Consider the following 18,219-nt stretch of genomic DNA (forward strand, 5'->3'; position numbering starts at 1 on the left):
TGTAAGTCAATTTTGAATGAAAACCCACATACAGAGGCTTGGTAAATATGCTTCTTGGTCCTGTATATAAATTCTTGATGTCAAAAGCAACTATATTTAACAAGTTAAACTGTCTGGGAAATTTCTGTGACTGACCAGCAGCTTCGCTGTTGTCAGGTAGCATGCCAAGTATTTTATATTTTACTTTTATGTCTACTTTCTAACTCAGTCATTTGAAGTTATCATGTCTGAGATTATGAACCACTGCTTTCATGTCATTACAAAAATGCATACATGTTTATATCAATGGTATGCAAGTCCTATAGGTATTGAGATAATAATGTTGCTTCTTGTGGCAATATCCATAAGAAACTACGAGAAATCATTTCAAAAAAAGGGATGTGAGAAGTAATTTCTGAAACTCTCTAGCCTGGAGAACAGTGGGCCAAGTTCAAGAGCTACTGGCCAGCCCATGTATCACATATTCATAATGTAGGGTGCAAAATAATGAACATCTTTCTTAAAAATATTTTAAAAATTTAATTTTACTTTTATATGCAGAGAATTAACTTTGAGATAACTTAATTTTTCATGTACAATAGGTCAGCTGAAAAACTGAACATACAAAAACTGTTAAAACACAAGTAAAATTTCTTTGGAATCCAAAAACACTCAGAAAATATTTATACAACACCACCATTATTTAAGCAACAAATAAATAAAATGTAAGCTAACTTTTGTTGTAGGCCACAGGAGGCAGTAAAGAAGTCATTAGGTACATTTTCCATAAAACCTAATTTGTAATAATGGTTTTAGCCCCTCAATTATTAGCAGACCAGTAATGTATGCTCATAAGCAAATATTACTAATAATTGAGACAACTTTTATATCATTCTTCAATACATTTGATATTTTACAACTAAGCAAAATAAACACTACAGCAAAATGTCTTCAAAATCTGTACAAAGTTTGTTAGAGATCAATCAGTGGGTTGAAAGTAAGAATCTAAAATGAACCACGCTGATTTCTTTGTCAATATCTACAAAATCCAGTTGGTCTTAATGCTTTTTTCTAAAATTCCCCAGCATGTATAAAAATAAATTAATAAAATGATACTTTCCCACAACTGCATAACTGCTAATTAGAAATATTACAAACCAAAATATTGATGTTTTATTTCAATTTGTTATGAATTATGAAATTCACAAAGCATATTTACAGGTGAGAGATACAAACTGTGCAACATTCAACCTTGAAACTAATTATTACCAACTGCAAGTTTATGTAGAGGGGGTTGGTTTGGCCACGGAGAGCTGGGAATTCTTTCCAAGAAGAAAAATTCCTGCTGTTGTAACAGGAATTGTGATTGAGTGCATACTCAGCTGTCCAGAGCTATTTCACAATGGACTTCACAACAGGCACTTGGTTAGGCTGACAGCCAATACATCTCTCAAAGGAATCTTGCCCAGCAGCAGGCTAATCCATTTCTTCCTCTTTTATAGAGTGATCTGGTCCCCCAGTGACCAAAAATCTCAGAAGCCTATTGCACCACAACTGAGTACCCATGCTCAAAGTGGTCCTGGAAACATTCACAGCAAAGGGACAGAGCACAACACAAAATGCATGCAACAAAAAACTTGGAAAATGCAATTCCCAAGGCCTGTTCATCACATCAGCAGGACCAGGTAAAATCACTGTCACTTTTTGAAGTGTAACTTGAATTTGACATTTATAAGATTTAGTTTTGCATTTAAAAATCATAATTACACTGGTATCAAAATACACAAATAGAAGCATAAAATCTTATTAATTTATGTTTTACTGGTGGTCATAATGAATTTATTTTTCAGATTCCTGCATACCAAAAGTTTTATGTTAGTGCAATTAAGCTGCAAAACTAGTAAACCACATGTGACAATTTAGGAATGGCTTATGGAAGTTTATTTTGGTTCTATGTTCTAGTGTGACAACCAGTGTATTTTCCACAATTATTCCAACTAAACACTGAGTAAGATTCATCCATTATGCAGCTGGTTGAGCTGCTACAACAAAACACATTCTGGAATTTGAAAGTCCTGTGTCAACTCTTCTCTTGTGTGACAGGGCTACCTTTTTCATTGAGCCTCTGGAAAGAAACAAAAAGATATGTTTAAAATTAATCCACACCAACTTAAATTTTACCCCATAAAACCATGTTATTTAAAAAAATATTCTGCATTTTAAAGCATTAATATATCAAAAATATTTATGAAGCTTTTTAAAAACAATTTTATTAAACTAAATGCAGGAACATGTGTTTGAACCAAGACTCATTTAAATCAGATTGTGTTTGACTTTAACTTTGAAATATAATCCAATTAGACCTATAAAGATAAAATAGATTTTGTCCTGAACTACAATTGTTTTTTTAAAAAATTGCTGTTTCTAGATGTTAAACTTACTGGAACTTTTGGTGTGGAAGCTTCACTATGAATGGATATGAAAGGGTTAGGAGTTGCTGAGTGAAGTGGCTGTGTCTGGGCACTTGCCAGTAGGTTACTCATAGGAATGTGTGTTGTCCCAGTGATCTGTAGCTGCTGCAGCTCATGCTGATGTTGGTGGTGCTGTTGCTGCATTATCTGATAAAACAGAGCGTGATGTTGTTCCTAAATTTAAAGAAAGGCATAAGAAAATGTGCATTTCAAATTAACCGCATATGAACAACAAATCCTCTTATATCTTTCAGTTATTAGTACATGAATCAAAACAGGTAAAAATATAAGAGACAAGGTAATGTCATTGCTGAGCAGCAGGTTGGCAATAATATAAGAATATAAGAAAAAGGAGTCAGCCTTTTATGTTGGCTATACTATTCAATAGGATCATGGTAAATCCAAACTTACCCTCAACCACATTCCTGCTTGCTTCCATTACCCTTGACTACCTTGTAGTTTAAATGTGTGTCAGTCTCGGCCTATAACATATTTCATTACTTCACTCCCATAGCAATACAGGGTAGAGATTTTTAGATATTCACAACTTTCAGAGAATTGCTTTTTCCTTATTGGTATTTTAAATGATCAACTGCTTTGTTTGAAATTCCGGCTATCTCAAGTGAGTGAATTATCCTTTCAGCACTCACCCTTCCAATCCCCCTCAAATCTCAATCTTCTTTACGATGAGCATAGGCCAATCTAGTGAACATGTTTTCATTGTATCAGTTACTTCCTCCGAGAATCCACCCAGTAAACTACTGCTGATTCTTCCTTACAAATGGGGGCCAAAACTACAGTCAGTACTACAGTCATGAGTTTACAAGCACCCTGTCTAATTACATTTAAATAATCCTCTGTACTCTTAGCAATAAAGGACAGAATTCCATTAGCCTTACTAGTAACTTATTGTACCTCTATGCTATGTTTTGTTTCATGTATTATGAACTTCAAAATACCTTTGTAGCAAATTTTTTAGTCTTGTTCTTAAATAACAATTTGCTTTTGTGTTCTTCCTTCCAAATTGAATAATCTCATGTTTTCCTTATTATACTTAATTTTCCAATTTCTTGCCCATTTATTTAATCTACCCATATCTCTAAGCTTTTTGTGGCCTCATAATTTGCTAACCTATGACTCCACCAATTATCGTCCTACTTATAACCAAATGTAACATTCCTTTCTCATTCCAACCACTTCCACCTACATAATCTTCCTATAATTTATCTCCAAATGTTACTATAATGTTACCTTAGCTCAACTTTTGCAAATATCATCAAAAATTCAGTTGTGGAAATTGGCGATGACCCATTAAGAGCATATGTTATTAGATTTTTCATTTCCAATTCATGTTAAAACTTTTATCTTTATAAATATACTCCAATATTATTTTAATGCATTTTTATATAATTGCTCTTGTGCCACGTTTTTTAGTTTTTATAAACTAGTCTCCAATACAAATTCTTTTATTTTCCTGTAGCCACCAAACCATCAATAGTATTGGCTACAATCTCTACATGTCTTTTCTTTAGCTCATGCATTTGGAAGGGCTTCAATTTTTAAAATGTGGGAAATAGAGTCACATTTAAAGAAAGATTTGTTTCAAACAGATTTGCAGAATTAAAACTTCTGGAGCAATCTAAAAAATATAATTAAAATGTTACTTTGTTGATTAAGTCTAGCAAATGGAGGCCCGCAGGGTACCCAAGGCCCATGAAATGCAACCCTGCTACATGTGGAAACTCTAGAATGCTTTCCATGACCTGGGCAAACACCACAGGTAGTGTCATTAAATGGAGAAACTCAAATTCTGGTTTTGTGGAACTTTAGCAACATCTGAAACCCCTAAAGTCCATCTGTGTGGATGAGTCTTTCATGGACAGCATATTTCATCATATAGTTGAAGGCAAATAGGAAATCAGTGATTGCCAGACAGATGATACAGAGCAGGCAGGTAGTTAGACCAGCAGTCCCTCTTTAGTTAATATTGATTTCTGTGTACTGATGACAGTTTTCACTGCAGGGCAAATTTGAATCAAGATGACTGCACCAACTGTACAGGGAAGGAACAACATTTATAAGAGATTCCATAATAATTGTAGGGATTGGACAAATATTTCTTAGATGTTGAAATAAGTCAAGGATGTTATGTTCAAGCAACACACACAAAATGCTGGTGGAACACAGCAGGCCAGGCAGCATCTATACGGAGAAGCGCTGTCGACGTTTCGGGCCGAGACCCTTCGTCAGGACTAACCGAAAGGAGAGGTAGTAAGAAATTTGAAAGTAGGAGGGGGAGGGATGAAGCTAAGAGCTGGAAAGGTGATTGGCAAAAGGGATACAGAGCTGGAGAAGGGAAAGGATCATGGGACAGGAGGCCTAAAGAAAGGGGGAGGGGAGCACCAGAGGGAAATGGAGAGCAGGCAAAGAGTGATGGGCAGAGAGAGAGAAAAAAAGGAGGGGGGAAAATAAATCAAGGATGGGTTAAGAAGGGGAGGAGGGGCATTAATGGAAGCTAGAGAAGTCAATGTTCATGCCATCAGGTTGGAGGCTACCCAGACAGAATATAAGGTGTTTTTCCTCCAACCTGAGTGTGGCTTCATCCTGACAGTAGAGGAGGCCATGGATAGTCATATCAGAATGGGAATGGGACATGAAATTAAAATATATGGTCACTGGGAGGTCCTGCTTTCGCTGGCAGAGTGTAGGTGTGTTGGTATGTTGGTAAGGATGGTATTTTTTTTTTACTGAGTATCACAGAGCAGCTGCAGAAATTCTAGGGTGGGAGCACAGGCATGGAAGCTCCAGCAAGTGGATTTTAGCACATCAAAAAACAACAATCTCCAGATTATTCCTTGCATTAATGAGTATAGAAATATGAGGATAATGGAATGTTTGAGAAGATGGTGCAGGAAGGAAGATTAATTTTCTGGATCATTAGGACCTGTTCTGGAGGAGGTGGGCTCCATACAGGCCTGCCAACGGCACCTAAACAGAACTGGGACCAACGTCCTCACAGGGCATTTTGCAACTGCTTACGCTAACTTGGCAGTAGGTTAAATATTGGGATGTAACATTACAAAGAATAAAAGTAGCTACACATCAAGGGAAAGGCAAATAGTGTCAAAAAAGTAGATTACAAGACAGAACCAAGCTAAACAAGAATATAAAGAACTCACAGGTGCACTTGCATATAAAGTGCCTATAAATAAAAGTACTCTCCCCACCCCCCGAAAAGTGCTCATGTTTTATTGTTTTACAACACTGAATGACAGTGGATTTAATTTGGATTTTTTTGACGCACATCAACAGAAGAGATTCTTTCACGTCATTGTGAAAACAAATTGGTCTAAATTTATTACAATTATTAAACACAAAATAATTGATTCCATAACTACTCAACTCCTTCAGTCAGTATTTAGTAGATGTATCTTTGCCAACAATTACAGCCTTGAGTCTGTGCTAGACAGATCTCTATCAGCTTTGCATATCTGGACACTGCAATTTGTCCTTATTCTTCATAAAACTGCTCAAGCTCTGTCAGTTTGCATGATGATCATGAATGAACAGCCCTTTTCAAATTCAGCCACAAATTCTCAATTGGATTGAGGTCTGGACTCTGACTTGACCACTCTAGGACATCATCTTTGTTTTTTTTAAGCTATTCCTGTGTAGCTTCAGCTTGATGCTTGGAGTCATTGTCTTGCTGGAAAACAAATCTTCTCCCAAGTTGCAATTCTCTTGCAGACTGCATCAGGTTTTCCCGGTATCTTGCTTCTTCTGTTTTACGCTATACCCTCACAAGCCTTCCAGGGCCTGCTGCAGTGACCACAATGCTTCATGGTAAGGATGCTGTATTTCTCATGTTGTGTGATGTTTGGCTTCTTGCATAGTCACTCAGTTTCTGAGGATGACCTGCTCTAGGCAGATTTACAGCTGTGCCATATTCTTTCCATTCCTTGATGACTGATTTAACTGTACTCCAATGGATATTCACTGACTTGGAAATTTTCTTGTATCCATCTCCTGACGTGCTTTTCAATAACCCTTCTCTGGAGTTCCTTGGAGTGTTCTTTTATCTTCATTGTGCAGTTTATGCCAGGATATTGACTCACCAACAGCTGTACCTTCCAGATACAGGTGTATTTTTACTACAATCAATTGAAACACCTTAACCAATTATGTTACTTCTAAAACCAAATGGCTACAGCAGTGATAATTTGGTGTGTTATATTAAAGGGGAGAATACTTATGCAATCAATTATTTTCTGATTTATATTTGTAATTAACTTTGATCACTTTGTCAAGATCTGTTTTCACTTTGACATAAAAGCCCTTTTCTGTTGATCAATGTAAAAAAGCCAAATTAAATCCACTGTGACTCAATGTTGTAAAACAATAAAACATGAACTGTACTGTATGTAAACCTAGGAAGTATGTAAACAAAGTTGGTGAGCTGTAGGCACAATTATTCCTGCAGCAATAAGAGAGAACTTGCTTCAAGAAAAATTGGAATAAATTTCAAATTGAAAGGATGTACAGTCTTCAGGAAAGATTCAGGATGTACAGAGGGATTTTGATCAGTTAGGTAAATAGGTTACAGAATGGCAAATGGAATTTAGTTTGGATAAGTGCAAGGTATTACACTTTGGGAAGACAAATGAGAGAGGGACTTTCATTGTGAGTGGTGGGACCCTGGAGGATGTTTTAGAACAAGTAGTACAAGTGTTTGGTTCTTTGAAAGTGGAGTCATAGGTAGACACAATGGAGAGGATGGCTTTTGGTATGCTGACCTTCAATCAGGCACTGAGTCCATAATGTCATGGTTGTGTTGTAGTCATACAATATATTAGTGAAGCTCCACTCGGACCAGTGTGTTCAGCTTTGGTCACCCTGCCATTAAGCTGGAAAGAGCAGAGAGATTTTGGAGGATGTTGTCAGGATTGAGTTATAAGACCGTAAGACATTGGAGAAGAATTATGTCATTTAGCCCATTGAGTCTGCTCCACCATTTGATCATGGCTGATCTATTTCCCTTTCAACTCCATTTCTCCTGCCTTCTCCTTATCCCCTTTCATGCTTTGACTTATCAAGAATCTATCACCCTCCACCTTAAATACACTCAATGACCTGGCCTCTGCAGCTGCCTGTGGCAATGGGTTCCACATCTGGCTAAAGAAATACCTCAACTCAGTTCTAAGTAGACGTCCCTCCATTCTGAGATTGTGCCCTCTGGTCCAGAACTAGAGGAAACATCCTCTCCACATCAATGCTACTGAGGCCTTTGAACATTTGATAGGTTTCAATGAGATCCCCCTTATTCTTCTAAATTCCAGCAAGTACAGTACAGGCCCAAAGCCAAACACTCATATGATAAGTTTTCCAATGCTGGAGTAATTTTCATAAACGTCCTTTGAACCCTCTCCGATGTCAGCCCATTCCTTCTTAGATATGGGACCCAAAACTGCTTACAATCCTCTAAGTGAGGCCTCTCATCAGTGCCTTATAAAGGCTCAGCATTACATCCTTTTATATTCTAGATCTCTCGAAGTGAATGCTAACATTGTATTTGCCTTCCTCACCACCAACTCAAGCTGCAAGTTAATCTTTACAGAATCCTGCACGAGGACTTAAGTTACTTTGCCCCTCAGATTTTTAAATTTTCTCCCCATTTAGACAATAGTCTATGCTCTTATGCCTTCTACCAAAGTGCATGACCATACACTTGCTGACACTGTATTCCACCTGTCACTTCTTTGCCCATTCTCCTGAGTCCTTCGCAGCCTCCCTGCATTCTCAGAACTACTTGTCCCTTTACCTACCTTTGTCTCATCTGCAAACTTGGCCACAAACCCATCAATTTCATCATCCAATTTATTGATATACAACGTAAAAAGAACACTGACCTCCTGCAGAACATCACTAGTCACTGGCAGCCAATCAGAAATAGCCTCCTATATTCCTACTCTTTACCTCCTGCCTATCAGCCAATGTTCTATCCATGCTAGTATTTTTCCTGTAATACCATGGGGTCTTATACTGCTATGCAGCCTCATGCATGGTACCTTCTCAAAGGCCTTCTTAAAATCCAAGTACACAACATCAACTGATTCTCCTTTAACTATCCTGCTTGTTATTTCCTAAGATAATTTCAACAGATTTCTCAGGCAAGATTTTCCCTTAAGGAAACCACGCTGCCTTTGGTCTACTTTATCATGTGCCTCAAGAACACCAAAAATCATCCATACAATTGACTCCGACATCATCCCAATCATTGAGGACATGCCAACTGGCCAACTTTTGACATGCCAACTTTTCCTTTCTCTGCGTCCCTCCTGTCTTGAAGAGTGGAATGACGTTTGCAATTTTCCAGTGCTCTAGAACCACTGCAGAATTTAGTAATTCTTGAAAGATCATTACCAATGCCTCCACAATCTCTTCAGCTACCTCTTTCAGAACCCTGGGGTACAGTCCATCTGGTTTAGGTGACTTACGTACCTTCAGACATATCAGCTTCCCAAGCACCTTCACTCTAGTAACAGCAACTGCACTCACTTCTGCTCCCTGACACTCCTGACCTGACATACTGCTAATGTCCTCCACAGTGAAGACTGATGCACAATACTTACTCAGTTTGTCCACAATCTCCTTATCCCCCGTAACTTCCTGTCCAATGTCATTTTCCAACGATTCAATATCTACTATTACCACTCTTTTACTCTTTATATATCTGATCAGCTTTTGGTATCCTCTTTAATATTATTGGCTAGCTTATCTTCAAACTTAATCTTTTCACGCCTTATGGCTATTTAGATTCCTGCTGGTTGGTTTTGAAAAGCTTCCCAATCCCCTAACTGCTGGTCTATTATGTGCCTTCTCTTTTGCTTTTATGTTGGTTTCCCTTGTCACCCACATGTATGTCATCTCGCTTACAGAATACTACTTCTTTGTAATGTATCTATCCTATGGCTTCTGAATTACTCCCAGAAACATCAGCCATTGCTGCATTGCCGTCATCCCTGGCAGTGCCCCCTTCCAATTAACTTTGGCCAGCTCCTCGCTCATGCCTCAATAATTCCCATTACACCACTGTAATACTGAAACATTTGACTTTAGCTTCTCCCTCTCAAATTGCAGGGTGAACTTTATCATATTATGATCATTGCTTCCTAAGGGTTATTTTATCTTAAGCTCCCTAATCAAATCTGGTTCATTACAGAACACCCAATCCAGAATAACAGATGATCCCCTAGTGGGCTCAAGCACAGGCTGCTCTAAAAAGTCACCTCACAGTCATTTCACAAATTCCCTCTCTTGGGATCCAAAATCAGCACCAACCTGAATTTCCCATTCTACCAGCATATTGAATTACTATGACTATCATAACATTTCCCTTTTGATATGCATTTTCTATCTCGTATTGTAATTTGTAGCCCACATCCTGGCTTCTCTTTAGAGGCCTGTATATAACTCCCATCAGTTACCTTTGCAGTTCCTTAACTCTATCCACCAGGATCCTATGTCACTTCTTTTTAATGATTTGATTTCTTTTTTTTTAACCAACAGAGCCATGCCACTCCCTCTGCCTATTTGTCTGTCCTTTCAATACAATATGTACCTTTGGATATCAAATTCCCAACTATAAACTTTATTAGTTAAGGAGCAAGACTGAGTAGATTGGGACTTTAATCAGTGACGTGTAGGAGAATGAGAGTATAAAATCATGAGCAGCATAGATACAGTAAGGTGTACAGTCCTTTTCCCCGGGTTAAAAACAAAAAAAACATAGAAATCTAAAGCACGTTACAGGCCCTTTGGCCCACAACATTGTACTAACCATGTAACGTACTCTAAAAACTACCTAGAATTTCCCTACTGCATGGCCCTCTATTTTTCTAAGCTCCATGTACCTATCTAAGAGACTCTTAAAAGACCTTATTGTATCTGCCTCCAACACTATCCCTGGCAGTGCATTCCATGCACCCACCGCTCTGTGTGAGAAACTTAACCCTGACATCCCCCTTGTACCTACTTCCAAGCACCTTAAAACTATGCACCCTCACGTTAGCCATTTCAGCCTTGGTGATCCTCACGCTCAATACCTTTCATCATTTTGTACACCTCTGTCAGGTCACCTCTCATTCTCCATCGCTCCAAGGAGAAAAGGCCAAGTTCACTCAACCTATTCTCATAAGGATTTTCTCCAAAACAGGCAACATCCTTGTAAATCTCCTCTGCATTCTCTCTGTAGCATCCACATCCTTCCTGTAGTGAGGAGACCACAGCTGAAAACAGAACTCTAAGTGGAGTCTAACAAAGGTGTTATGTAGCTTTAACACTACTTCATTGCTCTTGAACTCAATCCCCCGATTATTGAAGGCCAACACACCATATGTCTTCTTAACAACACTGTCAACCTCCGCAGCATCTTTGAGTGTCCTATGGACTCGGACCCCAAGATCTCACTGATCTTCTACACTGCCAATAGTCTTACCATTATATTGTCTTCAAATCTGACCTACCAAAATGAACCACTTCACATTCATTTGGGTTGAACTCCACCTACCACTTCACAGCTCAGCTCTGCATCCTATCGATGTTGTGCTGTAGCCTCTGACAACCTTCCAGACTATCCACAACAACCCCAACTTTTGTGTCATCAGCAACCTTACTAACCCACCCTTCTACTTCCTCATCCAGGTCATTTATAAAAATCACAAAGAGGAGGGGTCCCAGAACAGATCCCTGTGGAACAGCACTAGTCCATGCAGAACACAAACCATCTACAACTACCCTTTGCCTCTGTGGGTAAGCCAATTCTGGATCCACAAAGCAAAGTCTCCTTGGATCCCATGCCTCCTTACTTTCTGAATGAACCTCGCATGGGAAACCTTATCAAATGCCTTGATGAAATCCATATACACTACATTCACTGCTCTACCTTCATCAACGTGTTTTGTTACATTCTCAAAGTATTCATTCAGGTTCATAAGGCATGACCTACCCTTGACAAAGCTATGCTGACTATCCCTAACCAAATGCTATCCAAAAGCTCATAAATCTTGGCTTTCAGGATCTTCTCAAACAACTTGCCCACTATTGAAATAAGACTCAATGGTCTATAATCTCAAGCTCATGGCACTGGAACCTCCCTAACTCCCTAAACTTACTGCACAGGACCTCTACCCCTATGTCATTGGTACCAACATATACCATGACCTTTAGCTGCTCACCCTCCCTTCAAGAATATTCTGCAACAGCTCACAGACATCCTGGATCCTAGCACCTGGGAAGAACACACTATCCTGGTGTCTCTTTTGCTGCCACAGAATCTCCTATCTGCCCCCTAGCTATTGAGTCCCCCTGTGACTATTGTTCTGCCTGATTTCATCCTATTCTTCAGAGGCTCAGAGCCGACCATTGTCGACCCAGATATGTCATCCCACCTCAGCAATGCCCATAGGGGTATGCCTGTTGTTGGGGGAAATAGCCAAAGGGGGGCCCTGCACTGGTTTCATTCTCCCTTCACCCGTCTCAATCTTCATGCATCTACTCCCTGATTTCTGCGCTCTGGGTGCAATCATCTGCTCAAGTTGTATCTATCAATTGCTGTGCCTCCTGGATGATCCTAAGTTCATCCAACTCCAGCTCCAGCTCTTAATGTAGTCTTTCCTGAGCTGGGGTTGGCTGTACTTTCTGCAGGTGGGGTCATCAGGGAGACTATCAGGTTCCATGAATTCCTACATCCTACAGGAGGAGCATTCCACTGCCACATCTGCCATCTTGCCTGCACTGTACAGTGGGAAACCAAGACGAAATCCTCTAAACTGTTTCTTCAGCCTCTGCCTATTCTTGTGAAGCCTCCTGAGTCAGTCTAATGCTCCTACTCTCACCGCTGGCCTACTCCAACAATGACCGCCCTGCCTCCCCTTCTGTACTTTTATTCACAGTGCTCTGCTCCCAATGCTGATATCCCTCTGGAATGTCTGAAGAACCATGAAGCTCTCCTTTTGTACAAGTTTTGCCAACCTGCAAGTAATCTCTTCAAAGTCTCTGGGTTAGGGAATCAAGAACCAGAGAGCATATATTTAATGTGAGAGGGAAAAAATTTAATAGGGACCTGAGGGGTAACTTTTTCATCCAAAAGGTGGACAGTATATGAAATGAGCTGCCAGAAGAAATGGTTGAGACAGGAGTTTGGAGGTTAGGGTTGGGGGGGGGGGGGGGTGGTGATGAATCAGCATATAAGGAAGGAGATTGTAAATCTAGTTGAGTGGTGCCACAACTACAACCTCTTACTTAATGTCAGTAAGACCAAGGAGTTGTTTATTGGCTTCAGGAGAAGAAAACTGGAGATCCAGGAGCCAATTTCCAATTCTCAGAGAGGGACAGCAACTTTATATTCCTTGCTGTTATCATTTCGGAGATTTGTCCAGGGCCTAGCACAAAATGCAATTATGAAGAAAGCACGGTAGTGGCTCTATTTCCTTAGAAGTTTGCAAACATTTGGCATGGCAAACTTTGCAAAACTTCTAAAGGTGTGAGGTGGAGAGTATATTGACTGGCCACATCACAGCCTGGAATGGAAACACCAATCCCCTTGAACGGAAATTCTTACAAAAAGTAGTATATATTGACTAGTCCATCATGAGAAAAGCCCTCCCTACCATCAAGCACATCTATATAGTATGGTGGCACAGATAATCAGCATCCACTATCAAGGACCCCACCACCCAGTTAATTAAACCTCAACCATCAAGCTCACTTTCAAGGACCCTTCATCTCATGTTCTCAATATCTATTGCTTTTATATATATATATATATATATATATGTATGTATGTATGTAATTATTATTTCTTTATTTTGAATTTGTATTTGCAAAGCTTCTTTTGCATACTGGTTTTGGAAGTATGATCAGGAGAACTTTCTTGCTCACCACACTTTTGGCCAAACACAGAACTTAGCTTTTTGACCATAAGATATAGGAACAGAAGTAGAATTCGGCCTAGCGAGACTGCTCCGCCATTCAATCATGGGCTGATCCAATTTTTCCAGTCATCCCCACTCCCCTGCCTTCTCCCCTTACCCTTTGATGCCCTGGCTGATCAAGAACCTATCTATTTCTGCCTTAAATACACCCAATGACTTGCCCTCCACAGCCGCTCGTGGTAACAGATCCCACAGATTTACCACTCTCTGACTAAAGTAATTTCTCCGCATCTCTGTTCTAAATGGATGTCCTTCAATCTTGAAGTTGTGCCTTCTTGTCCTAGAATCCCCTACCATGGGAAATAACTTTGCCATATCTGATCTATTCAGGCCTTTTAACATTCAGAACGTTTCTATGAGATCCCCTCATTCTTCTGAACTCCAGGGAATACAGCCCAAGGACTGCAAGACATTCCTCATATGGTAACACTTTCATTCTTGGAATCATTCATGTTAATCTTCTCTGAACCTTTCCAATGTCAGTATATCCTTTCTAAAATAAAGAGCCCAAAACTGCATACAATACTCCAAGTGTGGTCTCACAAGTGCCTTATAGAGCATTTCGCACTTTCACCATCAACTCAACCTGGAGGTTAACCTTTAGGGTATACTGCACAAGGACTCACAAGTCCCTTCACACCTCTGCATTTTGAATTCTCTCCCTATCTAAGTAATAGCCTGCCTGTTTATTTCTTCCACCAAAGTGCATGACCATACACTTTCCAAAATTGTATTTCATTTGCCACTTCTTTGCCCATTTCCCCTAAACTATCTAAGTCTCTCTGCAGGCTCTCTGTTTCCTCAACACTACCTGCTCCTCCACCTACCTTTGTATCATTGGCAAACAGCCACAAATCCATTAATCCCATAGTCCACATCATTGACCTACATCATAAAAAGCAGCAGTCCCAACACCAACCCCTGTGGAACTCCACTGGTAACCGCAGCAAGCCAGAATAGGATCCCTTTATTCCCATTCTCTGTTTTCTGCCTATCAGCCAATGCTCCACCCATGCTAGTAACTCCCCTGTAATTCCATGGGATCTTATCTTGCTGAGCAGCCTCATGCGTGGCACCTTCTCAAAGGCCTTCTGAAAATCCCAAGTATACCACATCTCCTTTGTCTACCCTGCTTGTAATTTCCTCAAAAAATTGCAGTAGGTTATTCAGGCAGGATTTTTCTTTCAGGAAACCATGCTGGCTTTGGCCCATCTTGCCATGTAATTTCAGGTACATCAGCCCATGCAATGTCATCCCTACCAATCGATTCCAACAACTTCCCTACCATTGCTATCAGGCTAACAGGTCTATAGTTTCCTTTCTGCTGCCTCCCACCCTTCTTAAATAGTGGATTTTGCATTTGGTTCTGAGAAATGCATCAGCCCAAATGGAGCAAGGTGCCAATAGAGTAACATAAAGTAAACAGTTAGAATATTGTGAGATTTAGAATAGCAATGGAAAAAGGTATACAGTGGTGCAAGAGAGTATGTGAATCCTGTAGGATGTTCTCTATTTCAGCATAAATATGACCTAAAACGGGATCAGATCTTCATGTCGGTCCTCAAACTAGATAAAGAGAACCCAATTAAAATCCAGAAACACTATACTTGTTTGTTTATTTATTGAGAAAACTGATCCAATAATACATGTATTTGTTGGAAAAAGTATGTGAACCTCTGGGTATGCCTTCTATAAAAGTTATTAGCAGTAAAGTGTTCCAATCAATGAGATGAGATTGGAAGTGTGGGTTGTAGAGGTGCCCTGCCCTATAAAAAAGACACACTAAGTCAGGTTACTTACTAAACCTGCTCTTCTCAAGGAAGATTTGTTTATGTGCACCATGGATCAATTAAAACAACTTTCAGAGGACCTTAGAAGACGAATTGTAGAGAAGTATGAAGCTGGAGAAGGTTACAAAAACATTTCTAAAGAACCAAGTGTTCATCAGTCCACAGTAAGAGAAATTGTCTACAAATGGTGGAAATTCAGTACTAGTGCTGCTCTCATTTAGGAGTGGGCTTCCTGCAAAGAACACACCAAAAGTATGTGCAATGCTGAAGAAGGGGAAAAACTCAAGGGTAACAGTAGGAAGACCTGCAGACATCTCAAGAACTTGCTAAAGTTTCTGCTCTTATGTCCACTATAAGAACACTGAACAAGAATGATGTTCGCAGAAGGGACACCATGGAGGAAACCACTACTCTCTGGAAAAATAAAACATTGCTGCACTTCTCAAGTTTGCAAAAGACCAACTGGATGTTCTACAATGCTTCTGGAACAATGTTCTGTGGACAGATGAGACCAAAGTTGAACTTTTTGGCAGAAATTCACATTGCTATGTTTGGAGGAAGAAGGGCACTTCAAATCAACACCAAAACCTCATCCCAACTGTGAAGCATGGTGGAAGGAGCATTATGGTTTGGGGCTGCTTTGCTGTCTCACGACCTGGACAGATTGCAATCGTTGAGAGAACACTGAATTCAAAATTGTATCAAGACATTTAACAGGAGAATGTCAGGGTATCAGTCCATCACCTGAAGCTTCACAGAAATTGGATGATGCAACAAGACAATGATCTGAAAGACAAGAGTAAATCAACAACAGAATGGTTTAAAAAGAAGAAAATCTGTGTTTTGGAATGGTCGAGTCAAAGTCCTGATGTTAATCCTATAGAAATGTTGTGAAGGGATCGGAAGTAAGCAGTTCATGCAAGAAAGCCCACCAACATCCCAGGGTTGAAGCAGTTTTGTAAGGAGGATCGGCCTAAAATTCCTCCAAGCAGAGGTGCAGGACAGATGAACAGTTACTGGAAATATTTGGTTGAAGTTATTGCTGTACAAAGGGGTCACACCCATTATTGAACACAAAGGTTCACATTTTTTCCAACAAATACATGTAATATTGGATCATTTTTCTAAATAAATAAATGAACAAGTAGAACATATTGTGTTATTTATTTAATTGGGTTCTCTTTTTCTAGTTTTAGGACTTAGGTGATGATCTGATGAGCTTTTAGGTCATAGTTATGCAGAAATAGAGAAAATTCTACAGGGTTCACAAACCTTCTCCCACCATTGTAGGACTCTCCAAGGTGAAAATAATTAATTGGAGATGGGCCAAGATTCATGGAGTGAGAAGTGAGAAGGTAAAGTGGAATCAAAGCTAAGAGACAAGATTCACTTCAAAAAGAAATTAAAGGGAGAGTTCCATGATGATAAGACTGACTTAAAAATAGAGGTTGAAAAGAAAGAGCATTTGCAGTTGCAGATTGTTACACAACCAAGAATTAGACTGATTACAGAATGTTCAGAGGAAAAGTAAAAAATATAAGAAGCAAAAAGTGCATGAGAAAAGACTGGTTTGCAAATGAATCCGAAGTCATATGAACAAGGAGTTAAGAGGAACGGAGTCAATCAGAGTCCAGGAACTCATGGAGGTAGTGGAAATACTAAACAAGTACCTTACATCAGTATACATCAAGGAAGATGATGCTACTAATGCATCAGTGAAGATTCAAGTACTGGATAGGCTAAATATGGTAAGGGGAGAGGGTAGAAAAGCTAGCTGTATTTACTGAATGGAACAGTATAAGATTATTAGATGCAAAGACTGGGAAGATGTTCAGAGTACTTTCCCATGGTAGGATTAACAAAGACAAGATGACATATGTTTAAGGTGAAAGGTAGGAGATTTCATGGGTTCTGAAGGGCACTGTCTTTTCTTACACAGGCATGATTGATGTCTGCAACAGGCTGCTAGTACACGTTGTGAAACAAATACAATCACCATATTTAAAAGGCATTAGAGAGACTCTTAAATAAGAGAAACATAGAAGGCCCAAATACGGGCAAATGAAATTAGGATAGATAGCCACAAAAGACAGCATGAATGTGGTAGTGTGCTAAAGGGGCCCGCCTCTATGCTGTACAACTTCATGACTATGATTTAAAGTTGATACAGCACCTAATCTAAGTAGCATACCTCCAAACACTTATGGAAGTTCTGGACTGGTTTGTTCCAGTAAGAGGGAAGGAAAAAGAATGGCAAGGTACGGGAACAATGGATGACTAGACAAGGGGTTAATTTAGTCAGGAAGAAGAAAGTGTATTTAAGGCTTAGGAAGCTGGAATCAAACGGGGCACTTGAGAGCTAGAAAGGAGCTAGAAGGGAGTCATGAAAAGTTCCTAGCAGACAGAATTAAAGGAAATCCCAAACGCATTCTGCACACATAAACAGCAAGAGATTGCCTAAGGAGAGTGTAGGACTACTCAAGGATAATGGAGGGAATGTGCTTAAGAGGCAGAGAATGAATACTCTTGTGTTGGTATTTACCAATGAGAAGAATGTAAAGAATAATGAGATCAGAGTGGAGCATGCTAAGTTGCTAGGGCATTCCAAGTTTAGGAAAGAGATAGTGTTCGATCTCTTGAAAACATTAAGGTTAATAAGTCACTAGGGCCTGATAAGATATACATGTTGTTCAGAGAGAAGAGAACTGGGGCCTTGACCAAAATGTTTGCATGTCTGCTACTCGTGGGTATGGTGCTGCAGAACTGGTGGGTAGCTAATGTTGCTCTTTTGTTCAAGAAGGGAAATAGGAATAATCTAGAAAATTATAAATCAGTCAGTCTTATGTCAGTAGCAGGAAAGCTAAAGAAGAAGATTCTTAGGGGTAAGCTTTATGATTATTTGGAGAAGTATGCCCTAATTAGAAACAATCAGCAAAGCTTTAGGCAGGGTAGGTCCTATCAAGAGAACAAGGGAAAGCCACACCAACT

At 39.5% G+C, this 18,219-nt stretch overlaps 1 protein-coding gene across 7 annotated transcripts in view; it reads right to left on the bottom strand.

Moving 5' to 3' along the window:
- Positions 1 to 504: 504 nt before the first annotated feature.
- The window catches only part of mllt10 (MLLT10 histone lysine methyltransferase DOT1L cofactor), a 288,461-nt gene continuing 270,746 nt past the window's right edge, over positions 505 to 18,219 (bottom strand). For 5 of the 7 annotated variants that reach the window (XM_059972111.1, XM_059972112.1, XM_059972109.1 and 2 more), the window contains 2 exons: positions 2,421 to 2,624; positions 505 to 2,104 (listed from right to left, as the gene is read on the bottom strand). In XM_059972111.1, coding sequence (XP_059828094.1) covers positions 2,060 to 2,104; positions 2,421 to 2,624 — 249 coding nt within the window. In that variant the 3' untranslated portion in view covers positions 505 to 2,059. Of the gene's footprint in view, positions 2,105 to 2,420; positions 2,625 to 18,219 lie in introns of those variants that run through there. The other 2 variants (XM_059972114.1, XR_009512619.1) reach the window with 2 other exon arrangements.

This window comes from Hypanus sabinus, chromosome 6 (genome assembly GCF_030144855.1).
Source record: "Hypanus sabinus isolate sHypSab1 chromosome 6, sHypSab1.hap1, whole genome shotgun sequence".
In the NCBI taxonomy this organism is placed as follows: domain Eukaryota; kingdom Metazoa; phylum Chordata; class Chondrichthyes; order Myliobatiformes; family Dasyatidae; genus Hypanus; species Hypanus sabinus.